Below are 15,429 nucleotides of genomic sequence, written 5' to 3'. Positions count from 1 at the left end.
AATGGCCGAATCCCAAACTGAATCCTGGATTTGGTGCAACCCTAGTGAAAATCACATGATCAGAACCTGATGGTGCTACTGGGCGCTGATTGGATAGAAATGATTAATGTAAATAACTTATTATAGATATAATTACCCATAGGTGCTACTATTCCACTCGCCCATTCCCTTTCCTTCCATCTAAATCCCTCCCACCCCCATATACATTCTGCTGCTCTGATTGATTATTTTATCCAGCTCTGAGGACACCCTAATGATCTGATTGGCTATTTTTATTTGGGAGCCCTGCCCACTTCAAACAGGAGGACCCACTGACAGACAGCACCTTACACTAAACACTCCCACCCCAGGGACAGTCCCTAATTGGCCCATTTACTTCTCCCAACAAAAGGCATTTAACCTGTAATTATTAGTATTACAGGTATAGGACCCATTATCCGGAATGCTCGGGACCAAGGGTATTCTGGATAAGGGGTCTTTCATTAATTTGGATCTTCATACCTTAAGTCTACTAAAAAAATCAATAAAACATTAATTAACCCCAATAGGATTGTTTTTCATCCAATAAGGGGTAATTATATCTTAGTTGGGATCAAGTACAGGTACTGTTTTATTATTACAGAGAAAAGGGAATCATTTAACCATGAAATAAACCCAATAGGGCTGTTCTGCCCCAATAAGGGGTAATTATATCTTAGTTGGGATCAAGTACAGGTACTGTTTTATTATTACAGAGAAAAGGGAATCATTTAACCATTAAATAAACCCAATAGGGCTGTTCTGCCCCAATAAGGGGTAATTATATCTTAGTTGGGATCAAGTACAGGTACTGTTTTATTATTACAGAGAAAAGGGAATCATTTAACCATTAAATAAACCCAATAGGGCTGTTCTGCCCCAATAAGGGGTAATTATATCTTAGTTGGGATCAAGTACAGGTACTGTTTTATTATTACAGAGAAAAGGGAATCATTTAACCATGAAATAAACCCAATAGGGCTGTTCTGCCCCCAATAAGGGGTAATTATATCTTAGTTGGGATCAAGTACAGGTACTGTTTTATTATTATAGTGAAAAGGGAAATCAGTTTTAAAATTCTGAATAATTTGATTAAAATGGAGTCTATGGGAAACGGGCTTTCCATAATTCGTAACTTTCTGGACAATGGGTTTCTGGATATACCTGTATATGTAATTACCCCCTGAGCTGCTCAGTGTATTCAGGGCTAACCACAGGGTTAAACTGCGCAACTACACCGCTCTGCCCTCTTTAAAAATCCCATTCGGAGGGGAGATGTTACTGACAACAACAAGAATTTATAAGAATTTATAAGCCGACGTTCATGTTCCCCCATGATCCCGTTACCCCTATAGAACACCCAGCAGCACGGCTCCAAACCCGACATTGCGCTATAACAGCCAATCACAGGCACTCGTCCACATCGACGTCGTTAAAAGACAATAAAACCGCATCACCTTCGTTTGCCCTTGGCTAAATCTTCTCGATTTTTAAAGTTTTTGGTAAAACCGAAGACGAATTTCCTGTTTTATAGCAATGTCTTTTATTCCAGATATATATATATAGATATAGCGGCATTCGATGCCCTTTTATTCTTTATTCGGAAAAAGCAGGATAAAGCGCCCATCTCGCCGCTCCCAGAATGCCCCGGGAAACGCATGAAAAACGCACGGCTTGATGCTCCTTCCCTCTCGACCTGTATCCAGATGGCCAGCCTGGTATCGATCCGCTGGTAATATATAACATGATGAATGTGGATGCTTATTTCTGTCACCTTGGATACAAAAACCAGTGGTCCTCGCTGATTGAATCCCTCGCTATTATTTCCACCGCAGAAACAGGATTTCCCCCCCCCCCCTTTTTTTTTTCTTATTTATCCTTGTGATGTGTTTTCATAGCGAGGTTGTGTTCTTCGCTGATCGCTTTTCGGTGTGCGCATAATTGGAAGTTGGAATAGAACCAGGAATCAGATGGAGGACGAGGAGATAGGGCCGGGGCTTTTTGTAGGCAAAAGGCATTAAATAGGAAAATGGAGCCGATTGAGCGATAGAATCAGCTAACATTGAAATGAATGAATAGAAGCCCCCGAAACCAGTGTAACGAGACACGAGGGGCCCCCACGCTTAACCCCTTGCGAACAAAAGGGCCTTGATGTGGAGCTGTTAGAGCCGCTGCCGCATTGTAATTCTATGGGGGGGGGGATCGCTGACGGCTGCACTTTATAACAGCCGAATGCAGTAAAAAGACATATTTCATTTTTCTTTTTTTGGTCTTTTAGTCGAATGATAATGGATAGGCTCCTGCTGAGGACGGGCAGCCAAATTCCCTGAAAAAGAATCACATTATCTGCACGATTTCATGGCTGACGCGGCCATAGAAACAATAAAATAACGTATGGGCCCAATGTTTATATATATATATATATACGGACGAATGGAAGGAGGCGGTGCAGACCTGGGATTAAAGGCCCAGTCCCACGGGAACACATTGGGGGCTGCAGAAGGGACGTAGGGAATTCATGTTTTATTCCATCAGCAGTTCAGCCCTTTATTACAGACCTTTATCAAAACCATAAATGTCCCTACAGGGCCCTGAGACATTGATGCAATTAAAAAATGTCAGTAGAGTTCCCTGTGTCCTTCAGCCTCTGTCTCTGTCTCAGTTTGACCTGGGGGTTAATCTGGCTGTGCCTGGAAGGAAAATATTGCCCCACAGCCCCCAACTCCCCTGTTCAGTGGGGTAATAATAGGGGGAGCAGGTCCCATGCCCAGGAGGGGGGGGGGCTGGTAAGGACCAATAATCCCTTTATACAACTGTTCCTCCAGCGTTATACAGAGGGAGGAGGATGTCTATCTATCTATCAGTCTATCTATCTATCTATCTATCTATTATCTATCTATCTATCATATGTCTATCTATCAATCTATCTATCTACTTACCTTTCTATCTATCTATCTATCTATCTATCTAATCTATTATCTATCTATCTAGTATCTATCTATCTATCTATCTATCATCTATCTGTCTATCTATTATCTATCTATCTATCTACCTACCTTTCTATCTATCTATCTAATCTATTATCTATCTATCTATCTGTCTATCTATCTACCTACCTTTCTATCTATCTATCATCTATCCATCTATCTATCTATCTATCTATCTATCTATCTATCATCTATCTGTCTATCTATCATCTATCTATCTATCTATCCATCTCTAAAATGTTCTGCCTAGTAAAGCTTGCGATAAACAGGCCAAAGATAGTTGCTGACCCCCTCAGTGCCTCCAGGCAAGGTGGTAGGTTGGTACTTGTATGGGGGCAAACTAATGGCCTGCCCAACTGAGCACAGCCCTGACCCATTGGAGTAGTCCCAAGCCGGACTTGGATTTCTTACTATTGAGTGCTATTCTGATACCTACTGGGAGCTGCTATCTTGCTCCCTTCCCATTGTTCTGCTGATCGGCTGCTGGGGGTGAGGGGGGGGATATCACTCCAACTTGCAGCGCAGCAGTAAAGTGTGCCTGAGTCTGAGCTTTCAGCCAGCGCTACACATTGGAACTGCTTTCAGCTAACCTATTGTTTCTCCTACTCCCATGTAACTGGAGGAGTCCCAAGCCGGACTTGGATTTCTTACTATTACACTTCGGCTTGTTGACAGCTGTAAGCCCCCCCAGCCCAGACAGCAGCTCATCCTGCCCGACAGTACAGGGGGCATCTTAATGCTCATCCTCTTTCTCGAGGAAATAAACAAAGCGTTTGCTTTGCCTTTGTAATACCAAACACACCAATCAGGCGAATGCTAGGCAATAACGGGCTGAGGACACTGTACAAAGCCGCTGCCCCCTGTACCAAGCTGGTTCCACTTTGGGTACGTGAGGCGCATGGAGTCCTAGGACTTAGCCCCTAATCTGATTACACAGACCTTGCGCTCAGTAATGAAATGATATTTTGCTGCCTCAGGCCGATACTCCGACCCAGACGGGATCTTGTGTAACAACCTAATGGGGCGATATCCCGTATTCCAACATATTGCTTATATTCCATTTATATCCACTTTAACCAATGGTACAACACACGGGCCGCGGGTTATTTTGTGCACACATTGTTCCCTCTCTGTATATTTGTATTGACAGTAGGAGCTGCCATATTCCTTTAATTAAAGATATAGCTTATTGTGTCCATGGAATATTCCTTCCTCGTCTATTTGTATTGTTACATAGAGAAGCAACCATTGTGTTTCCCTCTGTGCGGTATAAAAGGGTACAACCCTCCTTACTACGTCCTTCTCCATAAATACGAGTGGGAGCTGCTATACTGCTTGACTTTAGAGAGCCATTCTTAATAGCTAATACCTAAACATAATCCTTTAGCTGTCAAAGCTTGCACTGGGCCAGTAACCTGGAGAATCAATCTGCTATTAGGTCTCATCAGATAGAATTCTGAAAGCAATAGTCCGATTGGTTGCTATGGGCCAGTACCGCGGTTACTGAATGGGCCATAAACAAGACGTGTGATATTTGCTCTTTGTCCCCAGCTTCTCCATGCTGTCCGACGCCTACACCGAGAGCATCTTCCTGGAACCCATCCATCTTTCATCCTCTGTGGCCGCTAAGCAGATCATAAATGAAGGTAACTGGGGGGGGGGGGGTTGTTTAACGTGAGCACATTCACAGCTTAGCAGTATCTCTGTGTTCCTTTATGGTCTCTGCACTGCTGGTCCTGACTACATGTACCATGACTGAAGCAATGGCAGTCGGCCAGCTCACCCCCCGGCCAAGACTCCACTGCCCACAATGGCCTTCATGCTCTGTAATGAGCCGGCCTGTACTCCGTCCAATCCCCTTTGTACCCCCTTAGCACAGAGCAGAGCATTGTGGGAAGTTAAGAGGTAGTCAGGACCAGTAGCGGAGAGAATTAAAAGGGGGCAGGGGGTAGATGTAAAATGACAGCAGCAAAATAAATGTCTTTGGGCAGGAAGAGGTTAACCACATGTGAGCCAATAGAAATATTTATATTTGTATCCTTTCCCATCATTTCTATACTATACTGTACCATAAAGAAGCGCATATTACAGGGGCTGAGACGCCGTAGGAAGACGAAAATACATTTTATGGGCAGATTGTGTTATTTTGGGCCGAACGACCCTACGAGACAACTGGAATGGGTTCTTAAAGGGACCCCGTCACTAAATACATTCCAGAAAAATAAAGTTCTACCCACTTTGTAAGCAGAGCCCTCTCCACTGGGGGGCAGTTATTATGCCAGTAGGCAAACAGAAGAAAATACCCCTGTTTTATTTGCTAGTGAGATCCCTCAGCCTAAATGTATTATGTCCTTTGCAAACAACTCACTCATGCTGGGAGTCTGAGCTCTTTAAAGGGGATATAAACCCAAAAATAAAATGCTGCCCAGAGAAAAAAAAAGGGACAGACAATACTTTAATTTGCTATAAATTACTATAAAGCCACTAAAAATGTACAATTAATGTATAATGGAAAGTCGCTCCAAACGGCATTTTCTTTCAATAGGCAACATTTTTGGTTTGGGTTTATCTCCCCTTTATATCTTGGAACTGATAGGTTAGGGCAGTCTATCCAGAACTTGGAGATGTTTTGGAGTAGAGAATTAGAGTTGATTATAAAGGAGGGGAATTGCAAGGTGGGGATAGTTGTTATAGTACAGGTATGGGATCCGTTATCCGGAAACCCGTTATACAGAAAGCTCCAAATTACGGAAAGCCTGTCTCCCATAGACTCCATTATAAGAAAATAATTCAGAATTTTAAAAATAATAAATAGTAATAATAAAACAGTACCTGTACTTGATCCCAACTAAGATATAATTACCCCTTATTGGGGCAGAACAGCCCTATTGGGTTTATTTAATGGTTAAATGATTCCCTTTTCTCTGTAATAATAAAACAGTACCTGTACTTGATCCCAACTAAGATATAATTACCCCTTATTGGGGGCAGAACAGCCCTATTGGGTTTATTTAATGGTTAAATGATTCCCTTTTCTCTGTAATAATAAAACAGTACCTGTACTTGATCCCAACTAAGATATAATTACCCCTTATTGGGGGCAGAACAGCCCTATTGGGTTTATTTAATGGTTAAATGATTCCCTTTTCTCTGTAATAATAAAACAGTACCTGTACTTGATCCCAACTAAGATATAATTACCCCTTATTGGGGGCAGAACAGCCCTATTGGGTTTATTTAATGGTTAAATGATTCCCTTTTCTCTGTAATAATAAAACAGTACCTGTACTTGATCCCAACTAAGATATAATTACCCCTTATTGGGGCAGAACAGCCTTATTGGGTTTAATTAATGTTTTATTGATTTTTTAGTAGACTTAATGTATGGAGATCCAAATTACAGAAAGACCCCTTATCCCTTGGTCCTGAGCATTCTGGATAACGGGTCCTATACCTGTAGTGATTTCTAAATAAAATATATAGGGCAGGTATGGGATCTATTATCTGGAAACCCATTACCCAGAAAGGTTTGGAATCCGGCTATATAATGTATAGTTGATACCGAACCCCGTGGGGAAATAACAAAACAAAGTGCGCTCACGCTGCAGAGACAGGCGCTGCGGCCACGGTTCCCATTCGGCGGCGTTTGTTGTCCGGCACAAGAGCTCAGGTAATTATAAGACAGTAACCTTGACAGCAAGACTGTTCCGCGTAATAAATGTCAGAGTTATAAACGCCGTGTTCTTGGGGCTCGCTGGGAAGGACGACTCTTACTGTGAATGTTGGAAGTAAATTAATGATAGAAAGAGGTCGGTCAGTCTTAAAGGGACAGCGTTTCACTCCTGGAATGTAATAGGGCTGAGATTCTAGCTATCTGTATAACAGAGCATTCTGTCACAGTGGCACAGATCCTATCTGATCCCCCCATTGTAAGCAGCAGTCCTGCCCTGCTTTATGGCTGAGATTCTAGCTATCTGTATAACAGAGCATTCTGTCACAGTGGCACAGATCCTATCTGATCCCCCCATTGTAAGCAGCAGTCCTGCCCTGCTTTATGGCTGAGATTCTAGCTATCTGTATAACAGAGCATTCTGTCACAGTGGCACAGATCCTATCTGATCCCCCCCATTGTAAGCAGCAGTCCTGCCCTGCTTTATGGCTGAGATTCTAGCTATCTGTATAACAGAGCATTCTGTCACAGTGGCACAGATCCTATCTGATCCCCCCATTGTAAGCAGCAGTCCTGCCCTGCTTTATGGCTGAGATTCTAGCTATCTGTATAACAGAGCATTCTGTCACAGTGGCACAGACCCTATCTGATCCCCCCATTGTAAGCAGCAGTCCTGCCCTGCTTTATGGCTGAGATTCTAGCTATCTGTATAACAGAGCATTCTGTCACAGTGGCACAGATCCTATCTGACCCCCCATTGTAAGCAGCAGTCCTGCCCTGCTTTATGGCTGAGATTCTAGCTATCTGTATAACAGAGCATTCTGTCACAGTGGCACAGATCCTATCTGATCCCCCCATTGTAAGCAGCAGTCCTGCCCTGCTTTATGGCTGAGATTCTAGCTATCTGTATAACAGAGCATTCTGTCACAGTGGTACAGATCCTATCTGATCCCCATAGGAAGAGGGTGTGTCTGATAGAGCTCGTCCATGTCTGGAGCAAGCCCAGGCCCTGCTAGGGCTGGTAGGGCTCCTCGCAAATCTGAGGCCCAGGCTTTGGGGCCTAGCCCATGTGCTGAAATTTCAAGGCCAAAACTAAGGTCATCTTCGCTGGGAACCCCTAGATCTACTAGGAGGAGGAACAGCAGCGACAGTGATATGGAGGTAGAGAAAACTGTGCAAGAGGCCAGAAAACTAAAGCAAAAGAATGTACAGGTTGCAAGAGATCAGGAAGTTGGGCTTCGGCGTGGAGCAGCTTGTGAAGGATTTTCTTCCTCTGAAGGTCCCCCCTCCACCCCTTCAACAACCCCCAAACCAAAAGGAAAGCAAAATGAGAAGGCAAAGCAAACACCAAAGAAACCTGTGAGTACTAAACCCCAGAAACAGCAGGGGCAGCCAGCAATGCCTGCAGGTACAGCTAAGGCTGTGGAGGCTGGAGTGAGTGCAGCCGAAGATGCGGCTGAACTGCACAGAGCACCGTCAGATGGTACCAGAACGCGAGCAACAAAGATGCCCGGCAGTCCTTCCGTTCCAGACTTGGTGCCAAACCCAATATCTGCAGAGTCTGAGGAGGGAGCCTGTCAGGTTTTGGGCCACAAGGGTGAACAAACTGCTGGTAAGAACTTACCTTCTTCTGCAGAGGAACCGCTAGTGTCCAACATGGTGCCCGCTGGCAAAGCTGAAGCTGAGAGTCCCATCAGTGCTGGCAGGGGCACTGGCACCGCAGAGGTAAATACAGCAGGGAATAGCCATGAAAGCAAGCAGTCAGCAGCACTCCACAAGCAGCTAAAGCAGGCAGGTGCTGAAGGGGTTAACAACACAGGTGCAAGTCGTCTAGGTGAGCAGGCAGCTCAGGTGCAAAAGCCTCATACTGTGAAGCAGCACATTCACATGGCAGCAAGTGAAGGGGAATCGTCTGCTATGGATACAGAGGGGGAGAGCCGGTTTGAAGGGGAAGTAAAGAGCACAAGCAGGAAAAAAAATAAAAATCAGCCCATAACAGCAGAAAGAGTTGCGGAAGCTCTAAATGAATTAGCAGCTCTTCAGAATGAGAAAAAGAAGTTGCAACTGTCTATTAAATGTCTTGTTAACTTATTTGCCGTGTCTGATGAGAAACACAAAGTGGCTACAAAGCAAAAGAAAGATGCATTGTGTAGAGAACTGTCTGATGTGGAATCCAGGATACAGACATTATTTCAGGAAGTCGGGCCATGGAAGGAAGTGTATCAGAACAAACAGAGATTTGACGCAATGCAGCCTTCCTACCAAGCCACACGCAGGAGGTACAATGTACAGACTGTCAGGCACTCAAGCACCTCAAACAGTGCCGCCAGCTCAGAGAGTGACACGGAATTCACCAAACCTTTGCCTCCCCGGAGACAGAGGGGAAAGGAGAAAGTGAACTGGCAAAATATGGCTTTCAGTGAGAAGGAGCTGGAAGAGCAGGAGAGAAAAAAGCAGGAGCAAAAAAGTTTCAAAGTGAATGTCCCGCAAGTCACCGCAGACGTCGAAGCAACCTATGCGATTGGGTCTGACCAAGACTTCCCAGCATTGCCCACAGCAGAGGGAAAGAGCCCAGCGAGCCCACCAGCACCGCCCAAGCCCAGTCCCTGGGAGAATCCTTGTGAGCCAGAAGGAGAACCATCTACTCGCAGCAACATGGAAGTACCTTCTGTTCCTCAGGGGGTGGTGCAAGTACCTGTGGGGGTGCAAGTACCTGTGGGGGTGCAAGTACCTGTGGGGGTGACTGAGGAACATGGAGAGAGTGAGGTGCAGAGTGAGTCTGTGGGGGAAGTGAATGCTGAGTGTGATGGACAAGTGGCAGTCACACAAAGGGTTAATGTTGGAAGGCCAATCAGGGAGGCAGAGCAAGGGACACAGAATGGAGGCAGATCAGAGGCTGGTCAGCGCCCAGACAGGAGTGGAGCTCAGCAGGGACAGGGAGCCCAGGTAGAGGTGGAGACAATACAGGCAGGGGGTGAGACTATAGCGGTAAATCCCTCACAGTTTTGGGAAAGGAGGAGACTCTTTGCCACCCCAGATTTTTCAGATAATGAGCCCTTCAGAAGGAAGAACTGGGTGAAAATCAAATGGGATGGTAACAAGGATGAGGCCCCCCCCAGGAAATTTATTGTAAGGAACCTCCTGTTAGATGGTATGGGCTTTACTCCCGGAGACCTCTCCGCTGTCATGGCTCAATCAAGCATCGAATTTGATGTTACCTTTAATCTCCCTGATGCTCTGGATCATTTCTGGCGCATTTACAATATACAGAGTAGGGCGGGTCACCAGAACTGGGATAAGTTAGTAGTTATTCCTATGACAAGGCCCCAGACGAAGAACATTACGGTAATAATGAAAAACGATGCTGTCCCACAGGAAGACATCCTCATGTGGTTAAGGCGCCAGTGCACGGTCTTAACACCCTTAGTAAAAGCTTTCGATGAGGATGGAGTTTGGGCAGGGGTCTGGAAAACGCAGGTAAAACTAAACATGTCGGGCAATGTGCCGCAACACCTGCCCAACTCATTCTTCCTAGGGAGGGAGCGAGGTGTGTGCTTCTATGTGGGACAGCCTCGGAAATGTTTCAAATGTGGGGCAGGTGACCATCTGGCCAAGTCATGTGAGGTCCTTAGGTGCGCCCTTTGTAATGCGGTAGGTCACGAGGCGGAGAGCTGTAACCGCATACGGTGCAACCTATGCAATCGAATGGGCCATATGCATAGGAAGTGTCCCGAGGCCTATCACAACGTAGTGAAACTATTCCCGGAGATAGACAGGGAAATGAGGAGGGAAATGGTGCCACCGCAGGAAGGAGACACGGGACAGGAAGGAGCAGAGGTTCAGGGGCCGCAAGAGGAGGTGGTGTCTAAAAGATCTATGACTAAGGGTCCCAAACATGACAGAAGGAAGGAGAAAAGGCCAGACAGAGAGGTGAAAAGGAACCCTAACAATACAGGGAGGAAAGATAATGAAGGTTGGGAGTTTCAGAAAAGTAAAGCAAAAAATAAAAACAAAAGAAATGCTGACCTGTTAGACCCAGGGGAGAGTAGCTCAGGGGTCTGTTCTTTCTCACTCAGCACTAAGAACAAGTTTTCGGTGCTGGAGGAGGAGCCGGACAGCTGGGGCGACAGGGCAGAAAGAGAGGAGGAGTTAGAGAGGATGCGCAGGGAGGAAGAAAGAGAACAGGAGCAGATGGAAATCCAACTTGCATCACAAAAGAGAGGTAGGGAAACCGAGGATCAGCCAGTAAGGAAGAAAGGTGTGGGGGGGGCAGTAACTGGAGATCCGGGTGGTGGTACAGTTGGCCTTGAGGATGATGTGCAGGTCCAATCAGGTCCTCAGGCGAAACGATTTGGAGAGGCTACAGGTCAGCAGGCAAAGAAGGCAAATTTGTCAATTAGGGTTCATGATGGCGCAAACTCAAATTAGAATCCTGTCATCCAATGTCTGTAGCATTAAATCTGAGCGGGCGAGGTTCTTGGCTTATGAGAATCTCTCCCGCTCAGATGCGGAGGTGTTTTTCCTTCAGGAGACCCGACTCGCTACTAGGGCGGATCTGAGAAAGGCAAAGGCTGACTGGCGACATGGGCCTTCCTTCTGGTCCATTGCGGAGGAGCCATGTGGCGGAGTAGGGATACTGTTTCGAGGTGGCCTCGATATTAAAGTGCATCGTCTCCTTGAGATCCAGGTGGGGCGTTGTTTACTACTAGATGTTACATTAAATGGCAGGCGATTTCGCCTTATAAACGTCTATGGGCCACAGTCTATGGCAGGCAGGAGGGCTTTGCTGAGTGAGATCAGGCCCTTTCTGCACACGTCGCTCCCGGTCGTCTTTGCTGGTGACTTTAACCAGGTCCTCAGGCCAGAGGATCGTTCCGGAAGGATAGGTAAATCTGAGAGCTATTTTTTAAATATGCTTATTCAGCAGGCAGGACTGGTCGATGTCGCTACCTGGGGCGGCCGGAGAGCGGCGCATACTTACAGGTGTGCAAATAGGAGCAGCCGTCTGGACATGGCTTTTGTCAGGGCAGGTGAGGAGTTCACTAATGTTAGGGAGGTGGCGACCGAGTACTCTGACCATCTGACTCTTTCCTTTACAGTGGGGGTCTCCTCTATTCCAGCGAGTGGTAGGGGTCTCTGGCGCCTTAGTGCAGATTCCTTGGAGGGCGAGTCAGTAGGGAAGTCTTTTGGGGCTCTCCTTCAGCACCAGCTTGGGAGAATAGACTTTTACAACTCTGTGTCATCATGGTGGGAAGATGCCAAATGCTCATTCCGGGCTTTCTTCCGTAAGCTATCTGTACGCAGGGAGGGTAACAAGTATAAGAAGTACCTGACTCTTTTAACGAAGTTGGAGTCCTCTATTTCGGATGGGGTGGAGGGGTCAAAAATTACCCGGCTGAAAGCCCAGATCAGAGAATGTCAGTATAGCCGCTACAAATCTCTTGTGCAGGAAAGGGATTATGGGAGTTTTCACTCTCCGGACCCCTTTTTAAACTGCCGAGAGAATGTTGGGCGGAAGCTTATCACCGGTCTGATCGACCCCGAGGGTGAGTTACAGACATCCAGGGAGGGCATCCTTGGGGTTGTGAAAGACTTTTACGGTTCTCTGTTCCGGGCCAAGGCTTTGGATAAGGGGAGGACTTCATCCTTCCTGGAGGCAACCCCAGGGCCTGATGTGACCAATTTGGACTTTGAGCCTTTGACAGCTGAGATCACGGAGGACGAGGTCAAAGCTGCCATCGACAGCCTTGCTAAAAAGAAGGCTCCAGGACCCGACGGCCTTACAGCCGAATTTTATAAGAAATTTAGAGACCAGCTGGCTCCGGTTCTCATAGAGGTCTTTAGAGACTGCCTGGAAGGGGGTATCTTGCCCCCCTCTATGAGAGAATCCTCCTTGATCTTGCTGTCAAAAGGTAAGGATCCGCAGCGGGTTGAGAACTGGAGGCCGATTGCCCTTCTCAACACTGATAGGAAGCTTCTCGCACGGATACTTTTTACTAGACTGATTTTGTTTTCAGGCACTTTATTATCTCCTGTCCAGTCCTGCACGGTGAAAGGGCGGAGCATATTCGAGGCGATCCTTACTATAAGGGAAGCCTTGGAACTATGCAAAGTCCAAAACATTGGGTGCTACTTCCTGTCTCTGGACCAGGCTAAGGCCTTTGATCGAGTGGATCATGAGTATCTGTGGGCCGTTTTGGCAAAGTACGGCATCCCGGGAACATTCATTAGGTGGCTATCAGCTTTGTACAAAGGGGCCGTAAGCTTTCCACTTATCAATGGGTGGCGAGGTGAGAACTTTGAGGTCGGGGCCGGGGTGAGACAGGGGTGCCCTTTAAGCCCTTTGCTGTATGTTTTTGCGATCGATCCTTTTTTAAGGCGTTTGCAGGCGGGTGGAATAAAGGGTCTCTCTGTTCCCTGTAGCCAGCCCCTCAGGTCAGTAGCCTACGCGGATGATGTCACGGTGGCAGTCTCTTGTCCGGAGGATGTGGGAGTGCTGTCCGAGACCATCAGAAGTTACTCAGAGGCCTCCGGGTCTCTGGTCAACATGGATAAGTCTCAAGCTTTTTGGTCATTAGACGAGGAGCCGGCTTTTCCGCTCCGGGAATTCTCAGTTGCCCCAACTCAGATTAGAATCCTGGGGATCAAGTTTGGGAAGGGAGATGACTGTAGGCAAAACTGGGAAGAGAAGTTGGATGCCGGGAATGCTAAAGTACAGCGATGGAAGCAGTGGAGGCTGTCCTACAGTGAAAGGGTGAAGCTTGTGAAGACTTACCTGGTCCCTATCTTTTTGTTTGTTTCCTATGTGTATCCGCTGCCTGAAGCTCTCTATGCTCGGATCCACAGTCTGTTCTTCCAGTTAATCTGGGGGAGCAGGCTGAATCCAGTAAAAAGGGGTGTCACTTACCTGCAGAGGAAAGAGGGAGGGTTGGGCATGTTATGTCCAGTGGCTTTCTTTGGCTCCATCTTCCTAAAGTCTAACTTTGGGTGCCTGGGCCAAAGAACTGATTCCCTGTGGGAATGTTGCGTCAGGCGTTGGGTATTGCCTCTGGTGGGAGATTGGGTGCTTGGCGGTAGCGTGAAGAAAGTCCGGGTGCGTGGTTGTCGTCTCCCAACGCATTTACAGTTGGGGTTGAAGCTCCTGAGGAAGTGGGATCTTGGAATTGGGGAACTGGGTTCTGTCCCGAGGAAACAGATCTATCAGAGGATCCTAGCGACCTATTTCATTGTCCCTTTGGCCTTGAAGGACTGCGTGGGGGACATTCTTTCCCAGAGCCTCCGGTGGCTCAATGACAGGAGGGTGCCTTCTAGGTACTTTGATCTAAACTGGCTCGCCCTTCAGGGAAAGCTTTTTGTGCGGGGCAATCTGCGCTACTTGAATATTGCGGACAGGAATTGCCCGTGGGGCTGTCCTGGTGATGAGACCCAGGAACATTTTTTGGTGGATTGTCCCGTAGCAAAAATTGTACAGTGTCAGCTGGCAGAGGCCCTCAAAGTGCCATATATCAAGAGACTTTCCTATGCAGATGCGGCTTATGGCGTTTTGTCCGTCCAACACCCCCTGGATAGAGGAACGGTGTACATGATTATATCAGTGATGAGGTACCACCTATGGCAATCCCGCTGTAGGAGATCTTTTAGCCAGGAGGATGTTATTATTGACCTTATAGTGAAGTCTGTGGTGGTCGACTTGGGTTTCCTGAGGGAAAGGGAGCTAAAGCAGAGCTGCTCAAACGCATCCAAATGGAGGTGCATAACCCTGTAGCCTGGTTACTGTATTGCCTGACGATAGTGAGTGTAACAGCTGATCCTGTCTTCCTTTTGCCTCTTAAGATCAGTCATGGGAACCATGTTCAATGGGGAAGTGACCAACACTGTACCACCACCAGTAGGAGCTTATCAGCTAGCCGAACTTTAGACTTTGTGGCCGGGTGTGTGATGGTGGAGGGTGGGGAGGGAATGATCTTTTCATGGACAAAGGGAGGACTTTGCCGGTATCTGATTCTTGGGAGGGAATTATGGACAGAGGAAGGACTCTGGGAGGGTTTGGTGTGTGGTGATGGGAAATTTCATTTAAGAGCTGAGGCATGGCAAGCCTAACTCACTGGTGGTGATGCTGGTCTGAAATGATCGGAATATTTAGGTTTGTTTTGATTTGAATGTATTTATTATAAATTGTTAAGTTTTCACTAAATAAAAAATTCCTATCTGATCCCCCCCCATTGTAAGCAGCAGTCCTGCCCTGCTTTATGGCTGAGATTCTAGCTATCTGTATAACAGAGCATTCTGTCACAGTGGCACATATCCTATTGTTTTGTTTATGTCAAATATTATATATAATATATATATATATTATACACAGACAACAATAAAATTGTGATTCTTTTGTCGGACTCACATCCCTGTGATAAACCCATAAGCGCCAGTTCTACTTTATTCCCTTCCCATGTTCCATAACAGACTGGGGTTCATGTAAAGATACTGATATTTACCAACTCCGGGCCCAGGGAAATCTCTAATGAAAAGGACGGAGGGTTAGGAGACTAAATTCCATCTTTCTCACCTTTCTCCAATGGATTAGAAGACGTTTTTGTGCTACAGATGCCCCCCCATGTCGTGACTGCACACAGTGTGTAATTACAGGGGAGTGGTTTTTAGACTTATTTGGTTCAGGTTCCCCTTTGTTGTCCTGCACTTGACCAAGTCCCACTCCCATAGTTCATTATAAGGTTACAAATATAGGAAACTTCAGAC

General features: G+C 46.5%; 1 protein-coding gene across 3 annotated transcripts in view; it reads left to right on the top strand.

Annotated features, from left to right (window-relative positions):
- The window catches only part of dusp27 (dual specificity phosphatase 27, atypical), a 54,149-nt gene that overhangs the window by 25,685 nt on the left and 13,035 nt on the right, over positions 1 to 15,429 (top strand). For all 3 annotated transcript variants that reach the window (XM_031896450.1, XM_031896452.1, XM_031896449.1), the window contains exon 3: positions 4,557 to 4,651. In XM_031896450.1, coding sequence (XP_031752310.1) covers positions 4,557 to 4,651 — 95 coding nt within the window. The remainder of the gene's footprint in view (positions 1 to 4,556; positions 4,652 to 15,429) is intronic.

Source organism: Xenopus tropicalis, chromosome 2 (genome assembly GCF_000004195.4).
Source record: "Xenopus tropicalis strain Nigerian chromosome 2, UCB_Xtro_10.0, whole genome shotgun sequence".
NCBI classification, from domain to species: domain Eukaryota; kingdom Metazoa; phylum Chordata; class Amphibia; order Anura; family Pipidae; genus Xenopus; species Xenopus tropicalis.
Note: the sequence above shows the minus strand (reverse complement) of the source record. Positions and strands in the feature narration are given on the sequence as shown.